The 17,058-nt window shown below is 44.9% G+C and overlaps 2 protein-coding genes across 2 annotated transcripts; both read right to left on the reverse strand.

Moving 5' to 3' along the window:
- Window positions 1-1,883: 1,883 nt before the first annotated feature.
- Window positions 1,884-8,277, reverse strand: LOC136480773 (putative disease resistance protein RGA4). The gene is made up of 4 exons (XM_066478230.1): window positions 7,698-8,277; window positions 3,913-5,902; window positions 2,674-3,809; window positions 1,884-2,168 (listed from the first exon to the last, which is right to left on the reverse strand). Exons 1-4 carry the CDS (start codon window positions 8,275-8,277, stop codon window positions 2,116-2,118), a joined length of 3,759 nt encoding a protein of 1,252 aa, XP_066334327.1. The 3' UTR covers window positions 1,884-2,115.
- A 1,658-nt stretch (window positions 8,278-9,935) lies between these two features.
- LOC136484193 (putative disease resistance protein RGA4) lies at window positions 9,936-15,575 on the reverse strand. The gene is made up of 3 exons (XM_066481414.1): window positions 14,477-15,575; window positions 11,006-14,022; window positions 9,936-10,532 (listed from the first exon to the last, which is right to left on the reverse strand). The coding sequence occupies exons 1-3, from the start codon at window positions 15,430-15,432 to the stop codon at window positions 10,486-10,488; spliced, it is 4,020 nt and encodes a 1,339-aa protein (XP_066337511.1). The 5' UTR covers window positions 15,433-15,575; the 3' UTR covers window positions 9,936-10,485.
- Between the last annotated feature and the right edge of the window lie 1,483 nt (window positions 15,576-17,058).

The raw sequence follows: 17,058 nt of genomic DNA on the forward strand, positions 1-17,058 counted from the left end.
CGGAGGTTAGTGGAGACGGTTAGGCGGTAGCGGAGGAGGCGGGAGGCCGGCACCGGAGCGGCACCAGCGAGCTGGGCTGGTGGACGCCGGGGCCGGACACCGGCGGACTAGGCGGAGCGCTTAGCAGCTGAACTCACCTGACGCTGTGGCCTGACCTGAACTAGCAGCTTTGCAAATTGCCGACTATTTTTAGGAGCATGAAGCAACGGGACCTAAATTAAATTTCTAGAGGTGGTTGGTAATTTGATCTGTCTCCAAAAATAGATGCAAAACAAATAATCATAATATGTTCAAATGAAGTTGGATGAAGACGAATTTTACATGCATCAAAGTTGTACAACTCGAAGAGATCTACGTTGCTTTGTAGTTTATGACCTTTTTATTCGAAATAGTTTAGACATGGTCCCAAGTATTTGTCGTTTTGAATTCTTAGATTAATTCAAATTTTTGATTTTTTTTCAGAACGACCTTGGATGGACACCGGCCTTATATCAAAGTTATAGTGCTTAACGACATATGAAGCTTTGTAGTTCAAGCTAGTTTCATTTGAAATCGTACCGTTTAGACACTGAAATTTTCAACACAAGATACGTAACAAATAATATGAAAGGATATCATGCTACAGTGTCCCGTGTTAGTGTATGATACAGTGGTAGGGTGCTCTCGTGAAGTAAGAGCCCATTAGTGAATACTATTTAATTTGCTTTACTTGAAGTTTCATTTTGTTATAAAAGTTCATAGTCACAAGTTGATTTGTGTGAAGATGAGATGTCGCCAAATCCGCTGTGGCGAGGAGGGTGTCTGCGCCGGCGCATGATAGTATTTATTTACATAAACCAAATTAATACAACAGTCCGGGGAATAACTAGAACAGAGTAATTCAAATTAGAAGAAAGGACCAACATATAAAGTTACTAAACGGAGCGAGCGCACGCAGAGACAGAACCGCCCGCACGGCTGCACCTGCATGCCTATTCTTCTTCTACCACCCGCCCCGCCCCCACCTTCTTCTCCCTCCCCGGTGCCTCCTCCCCTGCCACCGGCTGCACGAGGGTTCTGACTCCAGATCCGGTGACGACGCCTCCGCCTCCCCCACCTCCCACAGCCATGGCACGCTAGGTTCGCCATAGCCGTGGCTGGGGAGCTCCGACGAAGCCCTAGCGTGCCCGCGGCGACCGCCTTCTTCTCCTCCCGCGAGCTCCGCTGTAGTCCGGCCATGGCGCCCCCGCCCTGACCTGGCCCGGCCGCCGCCGCCGCCGCCAGCTCCCCTAAAACCGTCTGCCGGCCATCCCCACCGCCTGGCCGGCCTTCCTCCCCCCGGTCGGGCCCCTTCTATACCCACCGGAGTTGGAGAAGAAGGGGCGGTGCGGCGCTTCTTGTCCTGTGAGATGGTGCAGCACGCGCGGGCGCTGGCGAGGGAGAAGAGAGCGTCTGAGCGGCAGCCGGGAGCGAATCGAACGGCCGTTTGGGATAATCGGATGGCCATCGAGGTGTGCGGGCTGAAGCTTCATCGCCTGCGCGTTCGAAAACAAGCATTTCCCAAAGTTAAAATATATCCTACACAGGAAACGAATCACCGAGAAGAAAATTACGGTTTCCAGTAGCAGGAAGAAGGTAAAGGTTCTACTAGGCTTACTCCACGTGTTCTGCCAGAAGTTATCCTATGATATATTTTAGATTTTGCAACAAGTGCATCAAAACAATAGAATCGGAAATGCTGTTTTCATGCAGATTATTTATATAAGCAATAATAAGGCACCAATAAATCTGATTATAAATAAATGGCGCTACATAAATAAATCTCTCCTTCTGTTTTGGAACTCTTATGTTCTCGATCTCACTCTCACTCTCACTCTCACTCTGACAGTAAAAAAGACGGCATCTATCGATATAATAGTAATAGTAATAATTCCTTGACGCACACAAAGAATAGCCAACGAATAATCTACGCATGTATGATATGATACACAGCATATTCTTGTCCTGCGTCGCTTCTCGTTCTTGCTTTTGGCCTTGCAGATGAGGAAGGTTCAGCTTCAGCGTGTGCGTGTCCTGCTGCTGGATCGCCGGTGACGAAGTTGCTGCTGTTGCTCTTCCTCCTCCATTGGATGCCAGTCAGTGGCCTAAGAGCGAGGAGCAGAGACGCCCAAGCAGCCGTGGAAAGTGACCTGTTAATTAATTATATATATAAAGAAATCATCAAAGCTCGCCCAATAAAACTTCAAATAGGAGTATATATATATAATATGCTAATAATCCGGTTAGACTCTGCTTTTCAGTTGTCAACAGCCTGTATACATTTGGTTCAATTCTAAACACACAATTCAACTCATGGTGTGGGAAGTGGGAACAGAGAGTCCATGCGTATATAAAAACTCTAGGGAAAAATGTTCGAAGGATAAAGCGAGCAGCAGAGAGGTAGAGATGCCCAGGCAGCCATGGAGAACACAAGAGCGATATATAGATGTCAAAGAATCGTCGAAATCCAATAAGATTTCAAAAATACATATATCTGCTGCTTCGGTCAAAATTAGCACATAGTAAGCGCTGAGATTTGAAATGACAGGGCAAACATGTATATATGGCGGCGTGTCCACCAAACAAAAAATGGACAGGGCCGGCATGCAAACACAAGATTTATGAATGCACCATACGGGAAAGACTGGTGCGTACCTTTATGATGAAAATCTAGATCCGTAGTTTCCATGAGGCCGCTGTCCAATCGCTGCTGCAGAGCTGAAGGGAGCGATTTTATACCTGGGCACCCCCTAATTGTAAGCCAACGAAGAGATAAGTATTCTTGTGCTTCTGGCCCACTGGGCAAGGATGCCAGGCTTTTGCATCTGCCCAGATCGAGGTATTCCAGTGCTGAGAGATCTATGATGCATAATGATTCTAGTGACCGCAACTCTGGGCAGTCCATAATTACTACGCTTTTGAGTGCATCCAGCTGGCCTGATATGAACCGTAGTTTGGAGCAAAGTTGAATATCTATTTCCCTCAGGGACGAGGGAAGATTGGCAACCTCTAACAACCCGTCACAGATGTCTATTGTTAGAGATTCTAGAGATGATGGAAGGAGCTTATCCGGGTCCGCCGATGGTGACAGCTTCTCCTCAACAGGTGTGGATGCTGCCACGTCATGGGTACTACTAGCCTCTTGATTCAACTGTTGCCTGCCGTATAGGGACTCAAGCTTACAACATTTATAAACTTCCATCGTCTTGAGAGCAGGGGAGTTGAAGACCTCTACCAGACTTCCACACCACCATATCTCTAGAGACTCCAGATGGGGCAAAAGTTGGCTCCTTCCTGATGTTTCCTGGTCAGGAGCATTTGCCGCCGCGTATCCAATTAGATTATTGCAGTTCCAAATCTGTAGCCTCCGCAAGGAAATCAAGCTTTGGAATACTTTCTCCGGCCAGTACACAAGCTCATCACAGCTCTGAATTCTCAGATTCTGCAGCTGCCCAAAGCAAACCCACAGTGCTAGTGCACGTGGTTGGAAGAACAAACTGCAGCTGAATAGTTTCATATCTACCACAGACGACGGATGGTCCCATTCCTCCTTATCATCCAGCTTGACGCCCTTCAAAGACAAACTGGACAATGACGTCATATATCTGATTCCTCCTAGAGAAATCTGTCGATTTGCTTCATGCAAAACCAGTTCTTTGACCTTTGGTGCCCTAGGCAGAGTTGTTAACTTTGGGCATTTCTTGATAACAAGAATCTCAAGCAAAGGGAATAGTGCATGTTCTTCTTCAATTTCAAGGGCAGCCTCCCATCTCTCAAAGCTATTTAACACCCTGTTCGCTTGTTGGTTTCAACCAGCCCAAACCAGCCAACCAACAGTGTTTTCCTCTCACATAAAACCAGCCCAAACCAACCCAAACCAGCCCAGAAACCAACCAGCGAACAGGCCGTAAATCTTCCAGTCTGAGCTTCTTCAATTCTGGAAAGGCGGACCGGGCCACTGTGTAGTCTCCACCACCATACGGTTCTCTGAGCACCGATGCTTCTGGTAATGCTGCCAAATTTTTACAGCCTTCAATGTGCAATATCTCAAGCTGAGGAAATGCTACGGTGCCTCCTTGTGTTGCCGCCCAAAATCTATCAAAAACCTGAAGATTAACTAGCTTAAGATCCTTAAGCTTTCCAAATGTGGAGGATGTACAGCTGCTACACAGGAATTGCAATTTTCCCAATCCTTCCAAATGAAGGACTTGTAGTTCTGCTAGCTGTTCCAATTCAGGAAGCTGATCCACTTTACTACAATTAAATAACCGAAGCTCAACCATGTTTTTCAACATACCCATCCATGATGGGAAACTGGTGCCTTGGTACGAATATATTTGGAGAGCCAGCAGTCCATCATGAGCTTCGAGACTCTGTAGCACCTCATGACAATGTTGTTCATCCTCCTTACCACTTGTCCACTCTAGTGACAGTTTTCTCAGATCCTTCTTATTCTCAAGGTTGGCTGCTTTTGCATTTCTTCTCACTGTCACATTTTCGAGCTGCTTTAGCATTAATGAACCACCAATATTTAAATCCTTTAGCTCTCCAAGACTGCTACAATTCAAGCCACTTCCCACTACAAACCATGTAATTGTTCGAAGCGAGGTGATTCGTCCAAGCTCTGGAGGCATGCACTCCAGCTTCGTGCACCCATCTGTGTAGAGATGACGAAGGCTACTCATGTGCTTCATTTGCTCAGGAAGTCTTTTGAGACTGCTGCAGTTAGAAAGTTTTAGTGTCTGGAGACTATATAGGATGCTTATATCATCTGGAAGTGCTTCGATGGCATCATTATCTGAGAGATCAAGGTACCTAAGGTGGCATAGGTGCTTTGGTTTTATTGACAAATGAGCCCCTGATCCTGGCATAGAAAGTGCTCGGAGAGAACTAAATTTAGATAAATGCAGCAGATCTTCACGTTGATAAAATCTATGAAACATCATTGTTTGTATAGGTGGAAACTTCTCCTTCATAGTACCAAATAAAAAATTTAATCTCTTTTTGCCCATGCTTGTTTGAAAAAGTATATGGCGGGCAGCACCAGGAAGCAAGTCACCACTTCGAAAGAATTCATCAGTTATACAAACACACTCCTTTTCTGAAGCAGATAGTGCAACATCATGCATGAGGTCATGGATCTTCACAAAAGTTGTAGAACTATACCCAATCCTTCTTTGCTCCTCATACTGGAAGAATGACCTTGAAACCATCTCATTGACAATCCGTTTACCCATGGTTTCAGCAGGTACCTTGTTTTGATCTGAGATATAACCATTGGCCATCCACAGTTGGATAAGCTCTTCAACATCAATTTGATAATCCTTTGGATACATAGCACAAAAGGCAAAGCATTGCTTCATGTCAGTTGGCAATTCATTATAGCTGAGCTTGAGTATAGGTAAAATCCCGGTCTCGTCATCACATATCCTGCTTCGATGTAATATGTCCTCCCATTCTTCCTTAGTGGTCTTGTTACACAATACAGACCCCAATGCTTTGGCTGCCAATGGAGATCCAACACATCTCTCTGCAATCGGGCCAACCAACTTAACTAGCTCCTCTGGCTTAGTCTTCTGCAAACCGAAAGCTCTTGTTTCAATAATTTCATGTATGAATTCTATGTCCAAAATTGCCACATCATGGTATTTATTTTTCCATGATGAGTTGTTAGCTACTGTACCCATGAATTCAGCTATTTCTTTATCACGAGTCGTCGTCAATATGGCACTACCGACACCGTCTTGATTAAGACATGCCTTCAACTTTCCCCATTTGTCAACATCCTTATTCCATACGTCATCCAATACAAGAAGGTACCTATTAGGAACATTTTTTCTGTTAGTACCTTTCTTTGTGCATGGCCCTAAATCAAGCATAGAGCCTATGTTGCAATGGAAGTTGTTATCTAAATATTACATAGGGGTTAGGTGCATGGCCCTAAATCTTGAAAATTTTTGCAAAATGGAAGGGAACTAAACAGACACGTAGTTAAAACATGCAACCTCCTTTCGACGATTCCCTCTCGAAAAGAACATGTACCTAACCACTCGGAATTATTGCTTCCAAGTGGGTTGGTAGCACGCCGCTCTCTCGTGCTCGTCCTGTGCGTGTGGTCGCGTCGACGTCGGCAATAATGAAGGGCCAGGGCCAGGGCCAGGGGGACAAGGTCACATGGCCGTCAGCCAGCCACCCTTGACTGACTGCTATCAATTGTTCATCAAAACAATTGATGGAGGGACGTGGAGCCTTGGCTGACTGCTATCGCCACAAAAATCTCTTTTTAGGAGTCGCGTATGCCACGCTGCCAGCGATTTTGATTGATGGCCAAGGGACTGTCGCGTGGGCTCGATCACCCCAAGTCTCCCAAAACCACCGTATGAGTCCCTCCTCATGTTCTATTTTTATTTTTATTACTACTCCGATCCGATCATATATATGCGTTGCTTGACTCACCTGCCTGAGCCTGCGGCATCCATGTTCAGCTTTTTGAGTCCATGCAAATGCAAAAGCATCCGTCTGGGGGTCACATGTTCAGCTTTTTTAGGGTCCCAAGTGTATGCTTTGAATCCTTAGATTAATCGGAATTTTTCAAACGTCCTCGAATGGAGACCCGCTCTTTACCAAAGTTGCAGTGCTCAACAAGATCTAAAGCTCTGCGGTTCAAGCTAGTTTCATCTAAACTCATTTAGACATCGAAATTTTCAAAACAAGATTCTAAAAAATAATATAAAAGGATAACATCCTACGCTTGCCACATGCTAGTGTATGATATAGTGGTAGGGTGCTCCCGTGAAGTAAGAGCCCGCTAGTGAACGAATAATACCACCATATAAAGTTAATGTATTGTTTTTACTAGGTAGCGTGTCCGTGCGTTGCTACGGGATAACTAACAATTTATACTAAAAACACACGGATCGCACGATAAGATAACAATACTGTTAAATCAAATACCAACGTTAAAGTGACATTTAATCCAAAAAGCAAAGTTTATGAATTTAACACAGTCACGGAATGCGCGGCGTCGCAGGCTCACAAACTCTAGAGCTTCCAGAGATTGGGTCAAATCCAACCTAAAGCCTCGGAACCCTGCATCTTTTTCTGGACGGGCTTCACTTCAAATGTGCCGGCAGCAATATCAACTATCTCCAGTCGATGGACCAAGTCGTATGGATCCCCATACAATGGCTCAGACATGTAGATTTTGTTCTCCTTGTACTTGGATACACTTGTTTCACTGAAGCTTTCATTGAAATGTTTAGACACGAACAGTGTCTGATCACCGATGTCCCTCACCCTGGACCACTCCGGCGTACGGTCGTGGAGGTTGCACTTGTAGATCGCGCTGTTGTAGGTGAAGCTCGTATCTCGTGGAACGTGCTCACCATGGCACCCACAATGTGCAGCTCACCATTTGATTCTAGGTAGCTCGGTCGCAGAGCCCTGTAGGTGGCGACAGCGATGGCAGCAGCATCGTGGTTGGAGTAGCGCCGGTGGCGTTGCTGCTGCAGACGAAGATTTCTCTAGTGCAGTCGATCGCCAAGAACATGTCTTGGCAGTGGACGATGGACCCCACGGAGAACTCCAGTTTGGTGTTGAGTAGCGTCCATGCGCTGTCGACCCCAACCCGACAGAACGCGACCTCCGTGGAGCACCCAAGCATGGCCATGGCCACGCACTCGCGCCGGTGGCGTCGGGCGGTGTCGAGAGCACTATCTCATGGAAGAACACGTCCCTCATGTCTTCTAGCTTGATGGCTCTGCCTGCGGCTTCCGCGTCCCCATAGCCGTTGGTGGGATGGAGGACCCACCGGCCGTGGACCCTAGACACGCGTTCCAAAGAGGACGCCGCCGCGACGTGTTCGTCTGCTGGGGGGAGTTCAATGCGGGGGGCACGGGCACCGGCGAATGGATTCAACAGCGTCACGGACGCCGCCTCGTCCATGAGCGCCAGCCACCCACACGAGGAGTCGCACGCCACCTTGCCACGCACGTCGGGCAGCGTCTTGGACAAGACCTTCTCCGGGACGCAGTAGAAGCCAACGCGGTCAGAGTCAAGGTCGAACGGGAGCGGCAGGAGCGACCCGAAGGTCGTGAACGGGACGGCGGCGCGCCATGGGGAGCAAGCGGATCGGAAGGACGCCTCGTCGTGGCCTGACGCGAGACGCTGCCCGATGGACTCAAGGAGATCCTCTGGTAGGCCGGATCTCCAGTCAGGGAGATGTAGGAACCTTCTCTTGGGATTGGGAGGCTGAGCCATGGAAAACATATGACATCAACTATGGTTCACGCAAGAAACAGCAAGCGAGGGCGATGGAACACGTGAGCGTGAAACCAAATGAAAGGAGGAAAAAGCTGTCCCTTTTACAAATGCAAAGAGAGGAAGTAATTAAATGTAGACAGATTTGGCAAGGTTCTCAGAAATACAAAGAGGTTCATTTTGTCTTAATTCTCTTTCCTTCTGTGTTAATTCTCTTTCCTTTTGCTCGTTGCCATGTATGCTGGTGCATGCAAACATGCAATGTGTATATGGATAGCACAATAATTTTCTACTTCCTATTTTACCATGATTCCTCTATCACATGACAGGCAATATTCAATCAAAGAGAATGGCTCGATCAATCAGTAATTAAGATGTCGTGGGATTGCAGGAGTGGGCAGACGGACGAATCAAAACAAATGCCGCACCAAAAAATGTCCACACTTTGTTCTTTTTAGTTGTAGGACATAAAGGTTTCATATTAATTAGAAGAATCCTAGGAATAATTAGAATAGAGAATTGTTCATCTTAGAAGTCAATAATGACATATAAAGTTAATATATCGTACACAGGAAATGAATCTATAAAGTTCAAGAGCTAAAGGTATTACGTACTAGGCTTACACTGCGTGTTTTGCATGAAGCCAGAGCATCTCCAATATAGTTCCTAAAAAAGCAATTGGTAAATCAATGAGTTTTCCAAGTAGATAAAAAAAAGTTGGGAGCACATTTGTTAAGTTTAATTTCTCCAATATTTTACAATATCTCGCGTCTAAAATATAGAATACAATTTTTCATCAGGAAAACTCGTTGATTTACCAAATCACCCTAACCACTTTTATATTTTCTTTCTCTCTTGCATATTTGCATTGAAAACCCGCTCTACCACGTCTAGATTGGCCAGTCGATATATACGTGCTTGTATATTTCCCCGTGATTTAGTCGATTTTTCTAAGTGCGGAAAGATTGGGAGTTGAGATAGGGAGTTGTTGTTGGAGGGCAGTTTTATTCAATCTTGCAAAAAAAAAAAACATTGGAAGTGGATTTTGGAAACTCTTGGAGATGCTCTTACATCTTATGATATTTTAGATTTTGCAACATGTGCATTAAAACAATAGAACAAATAGGAAATGTTGAGTTCTTTTTATGCAAATATATAAGCTAGGACAAGTAGTCCATTTTTCAACTCGTGTGTGTAGGCCTCGCCTTTTCTAAAAAGAGGATGGAGGCGTTAGGTAGAGTTGCACCCCCTCGCCTACCGCCTCGCTTCCCACCTGTGTTGACACGTGCACAGGATGCAACATGCTCGTTACGTCCCCAGGCGCCGCTCCCCATACCAGCGCGTGCCAGGCATGGTCGTCGGCACCTGCGGAGCAAGGGGCCTGGTAAGGAATTTATTTATTTTTTCTTCAAGAGAAATAGGCCACATTCTTACAACTTTATATTAGGCCCGGCAACCATCGCGGTTGTGTTGGAGGCGGCCTGCAGGAAACCTTGGGAATTATTACTCGTGTCGTTGCAATGGAAGGAAACCCATTGGAAGCAGAAGCAGCCTCCTGGCTGCCGCATCCATGTTCAGCTTTTTGAGTCCACATGCAAGCGCAAAAGCATCCTACACAGCTTTTTCAATCAGCAGCATAGCAAGAGAAACCACCAATCCAAACTCTTCACCAAAGCATGCATATTTGCCGCGACTACATCAGAGTCACATCACAGAGATGCATGTGCTTAGCTTATCATGAGCTGTGTATATATAATAAAACCAATAATAAAGGCACCAATGAAATTGATTATAAATAAACGGCGCTTCATAAATAAATCTCCTCCTGCTTCGTGAACTCTGATTATAATAGTAACAGTAATTCCTTGACTCACAAAGAATAGCCAACGAATCTAATAATCTATGATCTCACGGATGTAGCCTCCTGCAGAGCAGACGTTGCTCTGGGTCGCTTCGTTCTCCTATGCTATGATGTACTCATGGTGTCTAGTTCTTGCTTTTTACCCTTGCATTGCAGTTGCAGATGAGGGAAGTTTCAGCTTGGGCGTGTACGTTCTTCTTTCTGCTGGATTCATTGCTGGTGACGGTGACGAGTTGCTGCTGTTGCATCTCCGGCCTCCTCCTCCATTGGATGTCAGTCAGTGGAGAAGGCGGCATTTGGGGTGTGGCCTTCACTCTTCACCCAAGGCCGACCAAGTCGCGGAGAAATTAAAGCCAGGAGCAGAGACGCCCACCAAGCAGCCGTGGAGAGCGATCTGTTAATTAAAAAAACTCATCAATTAAAGCTTTTAACATATGCTAATTCGGTCGTAACTTTGCTTCCAAGTAGTCAACAGCCTGTATACATTTGGTCCAATTCTAAACACACAATTCAACTTATGGTGTGGGAAGTGGGAATAGAGAGTCCATGCGTATATGAAAACTCTAGGGAAAATTGCTCAAAGGATGAAGCGAGCAGCAGAGAGGTAGAGATGCCCAGGCAGCCATGGAGAACACAAGAGCGATATATATATGTCAAAGAATCGTCGAAATTCAATAAGATTTCAAAAATACATATATCTGCTGCTTCGGTCAAAATTAGCACATAGACATAGTAAGCGCTGAGATGTGAAATGACAGGGCAAACATGTATATATGGCGGCGTGTCCACCAAACAAAAAATGGACAGGGCTGGCATGCAAACACAGGATTTATGCATGCACCATATACGGGAAAGATTGGTGCGTACCTTCAAGACGAGAATCTAGATACGTAGCTCCCACGAGGCCGCTCTCCAGTCGCTGCTGCAGAGCCGAAGGGAGCGATTTTATACCTGGGCACCTCCAAATTATAAGCTGACGAAGAGATGAGTATTCGTGTGGTTCTGGCCCACTGGGCAAGGATGACAGGCTTTTGCAATTGTACAGATAGAGGTCTTCCAGTGCTGAGAGATCTGTGATGCATAATGATTCTAGTGACCGCAACTCTGGGCAGTTGTAAATTCGCAGCTTTTTGAGTGCATCCAGCTGGCCTGATATGAATCGTAGTTTGGAGCAATTTTGAATATCTATTTCCCTGAGGGACGAGGGGAGATTAACAACCACTGACAACCCGTCACAGCGCATTATTCTTAGAGATTCTAAAGATGATGGAACGAGCTTCTCCTCAACAGGTGTGGATGCCGCCACGTCATGGGTACTACTAGCCTCTTGATTCAACTGTTGCCTGCCGTATAGGGACTCAAGCTTACAACATCCTATAACTTCCATCCTCTTGAGAGCAGGAGAGTTGAAGACCTCTACCAGACTTCCACACGAATATATTTCCACAGACTCTATATGGGGCAAAAGTTGGCTCCTTCCTGATGTTTCCTGGTCAGGAGCATTTGCCGCTGCGTATCCAATTAGATTATTGCAGTTCTGAATCCATATCCTCCGCAAGGAAATCAAGCTTTGGAATACTTTCTCCGGCCAGTACACAAGCTCATCACAGCTCCTTATTGTCAGATCCTGCAGCTGCCCATAGCAAACCCACAGTGCTAGTGCACGTGGTTGGAAGAACAAACTGCAGCTGTATAGTTCCATATCTACCACAGACGACGGATGCTCCCATTTCTCCTTATCATCCAGCTTGACGCCCTTCAAAGACAAACTGGACAATGACATCATACATCTGATTCCTCCTAGAGAAATCTGTTGATTTGCTTCATGCATAACCAGTTCTTTGACCTTTGGTGCTCTAGGTAGAGTTGTTAACTTTGGGCATTTCTCGATACCAACAATCTCAAGCAAAGGGAACAGTGCATGTTCTTCTTCAATTTCAATGGCAGTATCCCATCTCTCAAAGCTATTTAAATCTTCCAGTCTGAGCTTCTTCAGTGCTGGAAATGCAGAGCGGGCCGCTGTATAATCTCCACCACCATACGGTTCTCTGAGCACCGATGCTTCTGGTAATGCTGCCAAATTTTTACAGCCTTCAATGTGCAATATCTCAAGCTGAGGAAATATTACGGTGCCTCCATGTGTTACCTCCCAAAATCTATCAAAAACCTGAAGATTAAGTAGCTTAAGATCCTTAAGCTTTCCAAATGTGGAGGATGTACAGCTGCTACACAGGAATTGCAATTTTCCCAATCCTTCCAAATGAAGGACTTGTAGTTCTGCTAGCTGTTCCAATTCAGGAAGCTGATCCGCTTTACTACAATTAGATAACCGAAGCTCAACCATGTTTTTCAACATACCCATCCATGATGGGAAACTGGTGCCTTGGTAGGAATATATTTCTAGAGCCAGCAGTCCATCATGAGCTTCGAGACTCTGTAGCACCTCATGACATTGTTGTTCATCCTCCTTACCACTTGTCCACTCTAGTGACAGTTGTCTCAGTTCCTTCTTATTCTCAAGGTTGGCTGCTTTTGCATTTCTTCTCACTGTCACATTTTCGAGCTGCTTTAGCATTAATGAACCACCAACATTTAAATCCTTTAGCTCTCCAAGACTGCTACAATTCAAGCCACTTCCCACTACAAACCATGTAATTGTTCGAAGCGAGGTGATTCGTCCAAACTCTGGAGGCATGCACTCTAGCTTCGTGCACCCATCTGTGTAGAGATGACAAAGGCTACTCATGTGCTTCATTTGCTCAGGAAGTCTTTTGAGACTGCTGCAGTTAGAAAGTTTTAGTGTCTGGAGACTATATAGGATGCTTATATCATCTGGAAGTGCTTCGATTTCATTACTTGAGAGATCAAGGTACCTAAGGTGGCACAGGTGCTTTGGTTTTATTGACAAATGAGCCTTTGGTCTTGGCATAAAAAGTGGTCTTGGCATAGAAAGTGCTCGGAGAGAACTAAATTTTGATGAATGTGGCACATCTTGATGGAAATAATGAGATCTATCAAATATCATTGTTTGTATAGGTGGAAACATTCCCCTCGTAGTACCAAATAAAAAGTTTAAATCCTTTTTGTTTGTGCTTCTTTGAAATATATGCCGAGCAGCACTAGGAAGCAACTCACCACTTTCAATAAATTCATCAGTTATACAAACACACTCCTTCTCTGAAGCAGAAAGTGCAACATCATGCATGAGGTCATGGATCTTCACAAAAGTTGTAGAACTATACCCAATCATTCTTTGCTCCTCATACTGGAAGAATGACCTTGAAACCATCTCATTGACAATCCGTTTACCCATGGTTTCAGCAGGTACCTTGTTTTGATCTGAGATATAACCATTGGCCATCCATAGTTGGATAAGCTCTTCAACATCAATTTGATAATCCTTTGGATACATAGCACAAAAGGCAAAGCATTGCTTCATGTCAGTTGGCAAGTCATTATAGCTTAGCTTGAGTATAGGTAAAATCCCGGTCTCATCATCGCATATCCTGCTTCGATGTAATATGTCCTCCCATTCTTCCTTAGTGGTCTTGTTACGCAATACAGACCCCAATGCTTTGGCTGCCAATGGAGATCCAACACATCTCTCTACAATAGAGCCAACCAACTTAACTAGCTCCTCTGGCTTAGTCTTCTGCAAACTGAAAGCTCTTGTTTCAATAATTTCATGTATGAATTCTATGTCCAAAATTGCCACATCATGGTATTTATTTTTCCATGCTACTGTACCCATGAATTCAGCTATTTCTTTATCACGAGTCGTCGTCAATATGGCACTACCGACACCGCCTTGATTAAGACATGCCTTCAACTTTCCCCATTTGTCAACATCCTTATTCCATACGTCATCCAATACAAGAAGATACCTATTAGGAACATTTTTTTTCTGTTAGTACCTTTCTATGTGCATGGTCCTATATCAAGCATAGAGCCTATGTTGCAATGGAAGTTGTTATATAGACTGTAGACCTCTAGAAAAAAATTAGTTAGAGCTAATGTCATGTTTGGATATGCGTGGGTTGGGGTGGCTATATAATGTTCTTGGTTAATAATTCAAGCTTCCATTTTGGAACCATGCTGCACGTACTTTTATGGGATTGCATAGTGGTAGAAGACAGTAGTAAATATTTCTTACATGTGACTATGCCAAAAAAACATGACTGAGATAATTAGACATGTCTACTTTATTTTACAACCCACGCACAAACTTATGTTATCTAAATATTACATAAGGGTATTGTTCAGCAAGAATAAATAAAACATAAAAGCATGATAGAAGGTGAGAGTTGAGTTAGCAATAATAAGCTCTAGCAATAATACCTCTTTCCCCTAAGATGTTCCTGAAGCTTGTTGAGTGCCTTCTCAAGGGTTGTCTTCGAAGCATCACAATCACATATCTTGATGGCAAGATTGCGGACATCGAAATCATCTGAGACACATACCCAATTTAGAAGTTGGAAATGCTCCTGGACTCGAGGGTCATTGTAGATGAGTTGAGCGAGGGTGGTCTTGCCCAATCCTCCCATTCCAACGATGGGAAGAACTAAGAGATCACCACTGCTAGCTTGATGGCTGAGCAATACCTCAATAATTTTCTCCCTCTCCTTATCTCTAGATCTGCTAACAATATTTTCGGGGTCGACGATAATGGAATCTGTCTGACGCCACTCCTGCCATGCTGGTGCTTCGGGCTGAAGCTTGTCGAATCCAAAATCTTTCATTTCCTCCACAAGGACCTTGATGGCCTCAACAATGCTGCTAAGCTTGTTTCCCATCCTGATACGGAATGCGACACGGTTGTGAGTAGGGAAGAGTTTTACTCCAGCCATGCTGAGCTTGGTGATGTGCCCATTCTTCTTGGCTCGACGGCGGAGCGCCTCGTACTCGAACTCGTCAAAGACGCTGTTCGCCTCGTACGCCACCGTCTTGAGCTCCTCAAGCCATGCCTTTACTCCTCCTCGGCGAGACGCCTGCTTCTCAGCATCAGCCATGACGTCGAGGATGGCAGGCAGCTTGCGCTTGAGGATCTTGTGCTGCTTCTCCATGCCCTCCATCAAGTTGTACTGGTCCAGGAGAGAGCTGGACACCTTGTCCTTCAGCAGGGACACCAGCGGCCCAACCACCAGGCTGGCCGCTAGTTCAGCCATTGGAGCACTCAGATCTCCCGAGAACGCACGCTCAGAGCACAAAGGGGAACACAACGGCTGAGCGGAGAAGGAATGGTAGTCTGGGAACACAATGGCCACTTTTGAGGAAAATAAAGGGGTTCCTTGCATCTCGACATCCTACCTTGGGGCCAAGTGGCCAAGTGGATGTACACAGCCACATAGACAAAAAGTACGGCTGGTAGATCTGGGTTGCCATACGGTAAGCATAGTCCACGGAAAATCGGAAAATCGCAACGGCTCAGCACTGGGAATCTTTTTTGGACCTGATGGAGTAATAGTAAACATTTAGCTCAGCCCGTCGGCAGGCATCTTGATTTTTTTTTTTTTTTTTTGCGGGTGCAGAGCATCTTGATTGATTGTTGTATCCTAATAACATATAGTCACAGCTAGCCATTAGAGAGCATGTTCATTCAGCAATTAGAAATAACAAAAAAGATTAGAAAACATCTTCTTCAGCCGCCCTGAGTGGACAACAAGGACCCCATCACATGGTTAGCGCTAAGACCAACAAAGCAGTGGGGCCTAGCCATCGTTACCTGACTAGTTTACCGTTCTTTTGATTGTTCATAATCAAGTGGCAGATGATTAATTATCCGCTATTCATACTATAAGAAACATGGCATCTTGATTGATTGTTGTATCCTGCTCCCTTCCCCGTCATCAAATAAATCAATTCCTATAATTCGTGCCAGTCAAACTTTTTTAACTTTATAGAAAAAAATAATAACATCTGTGAAATAAAATAAACACCTTATAAAAATATATTTTATGATAAATCTAATGATACTAATTTGACACCATAAATCTTAACGTTTTTTTCTACAAATTCGGCGTCGCCGATGATGCCGCGCATGAGGTTCTTGGTGCTTCTCCCTGCCTTCCATCACGTTGTACTGGTCCAGGTGCGAGCTGGACATACACCTTCTCCTTCAGCAGGGACACCAGCGGGGCGACCACCAGGCTGGCCACTAGTTCAGCCACTGGAGCGCTCAGCGCTCAGCAGAGTTGTCGAGAACACTCAGCCACCCTTGACTGACTGCTATCAATTGTTCATCAAAACAATTGATGGAGGGACGTGGAGCCTTGGCTGACTGCTATCGACACAAAAATCTCTTAGGAGTCGCGTATGCCACGCTGCCAGCGATTTTAATTGATGCCAAGGGACTGTCGCGTGGGCTCGATCACCCCAAGTCCCCCAAAACCACCGAATGAGTCCCTCCTCATGTTCTATTTTTATTTTTATTACTACTCCGATCCGATCATATGCGTTGCTTGACTCACCTGCCTGAGCCTGCGGCATCCATGTTCAGCTTTTTGACTCCATGCAAATGCAAAAGCATCCGTCTGGGGGCCACATGTTCAGCTTTTTTAGGGTCCCAAGTATATGTTTTGAATCCTTAGATTAATCGAAATTTTTCAAACGATCTCGAATGGAGACCTGCTCTATACCAAAGTTGCTGGACAAGATCTAAAGCTCTTAGGTTCAAGCTAGCTTCATCTAAACTCATTTAGACATCGAAATTTTCAATACAAGATTCGTAAAAAAAATAATATAAAAGGATAGCATCCTACGCTTGCCACATGCTAGTGTATGATATAGTGGTAGGGTGCTCCCGTGAAGTAAGAGCCCGCTAGTGAACCAATAATACCACCATATAAAGTTAATGTATTGTTATTATAAAGGTTTCATATTAATTAGAAGAATCCTGGGAATAATTAGAATAGAGAATTGCT

The sequence above is a fragment of the Miscanthus floridulus genome, chromosome 9 (genome assembly GCF_019320115.1).
Source record: "Miscanthus floridulus cultivar M001 chromosome 9, ASM1932011v1, whole genome shotgun sequence".
Lineage (NCBI taxonomy): Eukaryota > Viridiplantae > Streptophyta > Magnoliopsida > Poales > Poaceae > Miscanthus > Miscanthus floridulus.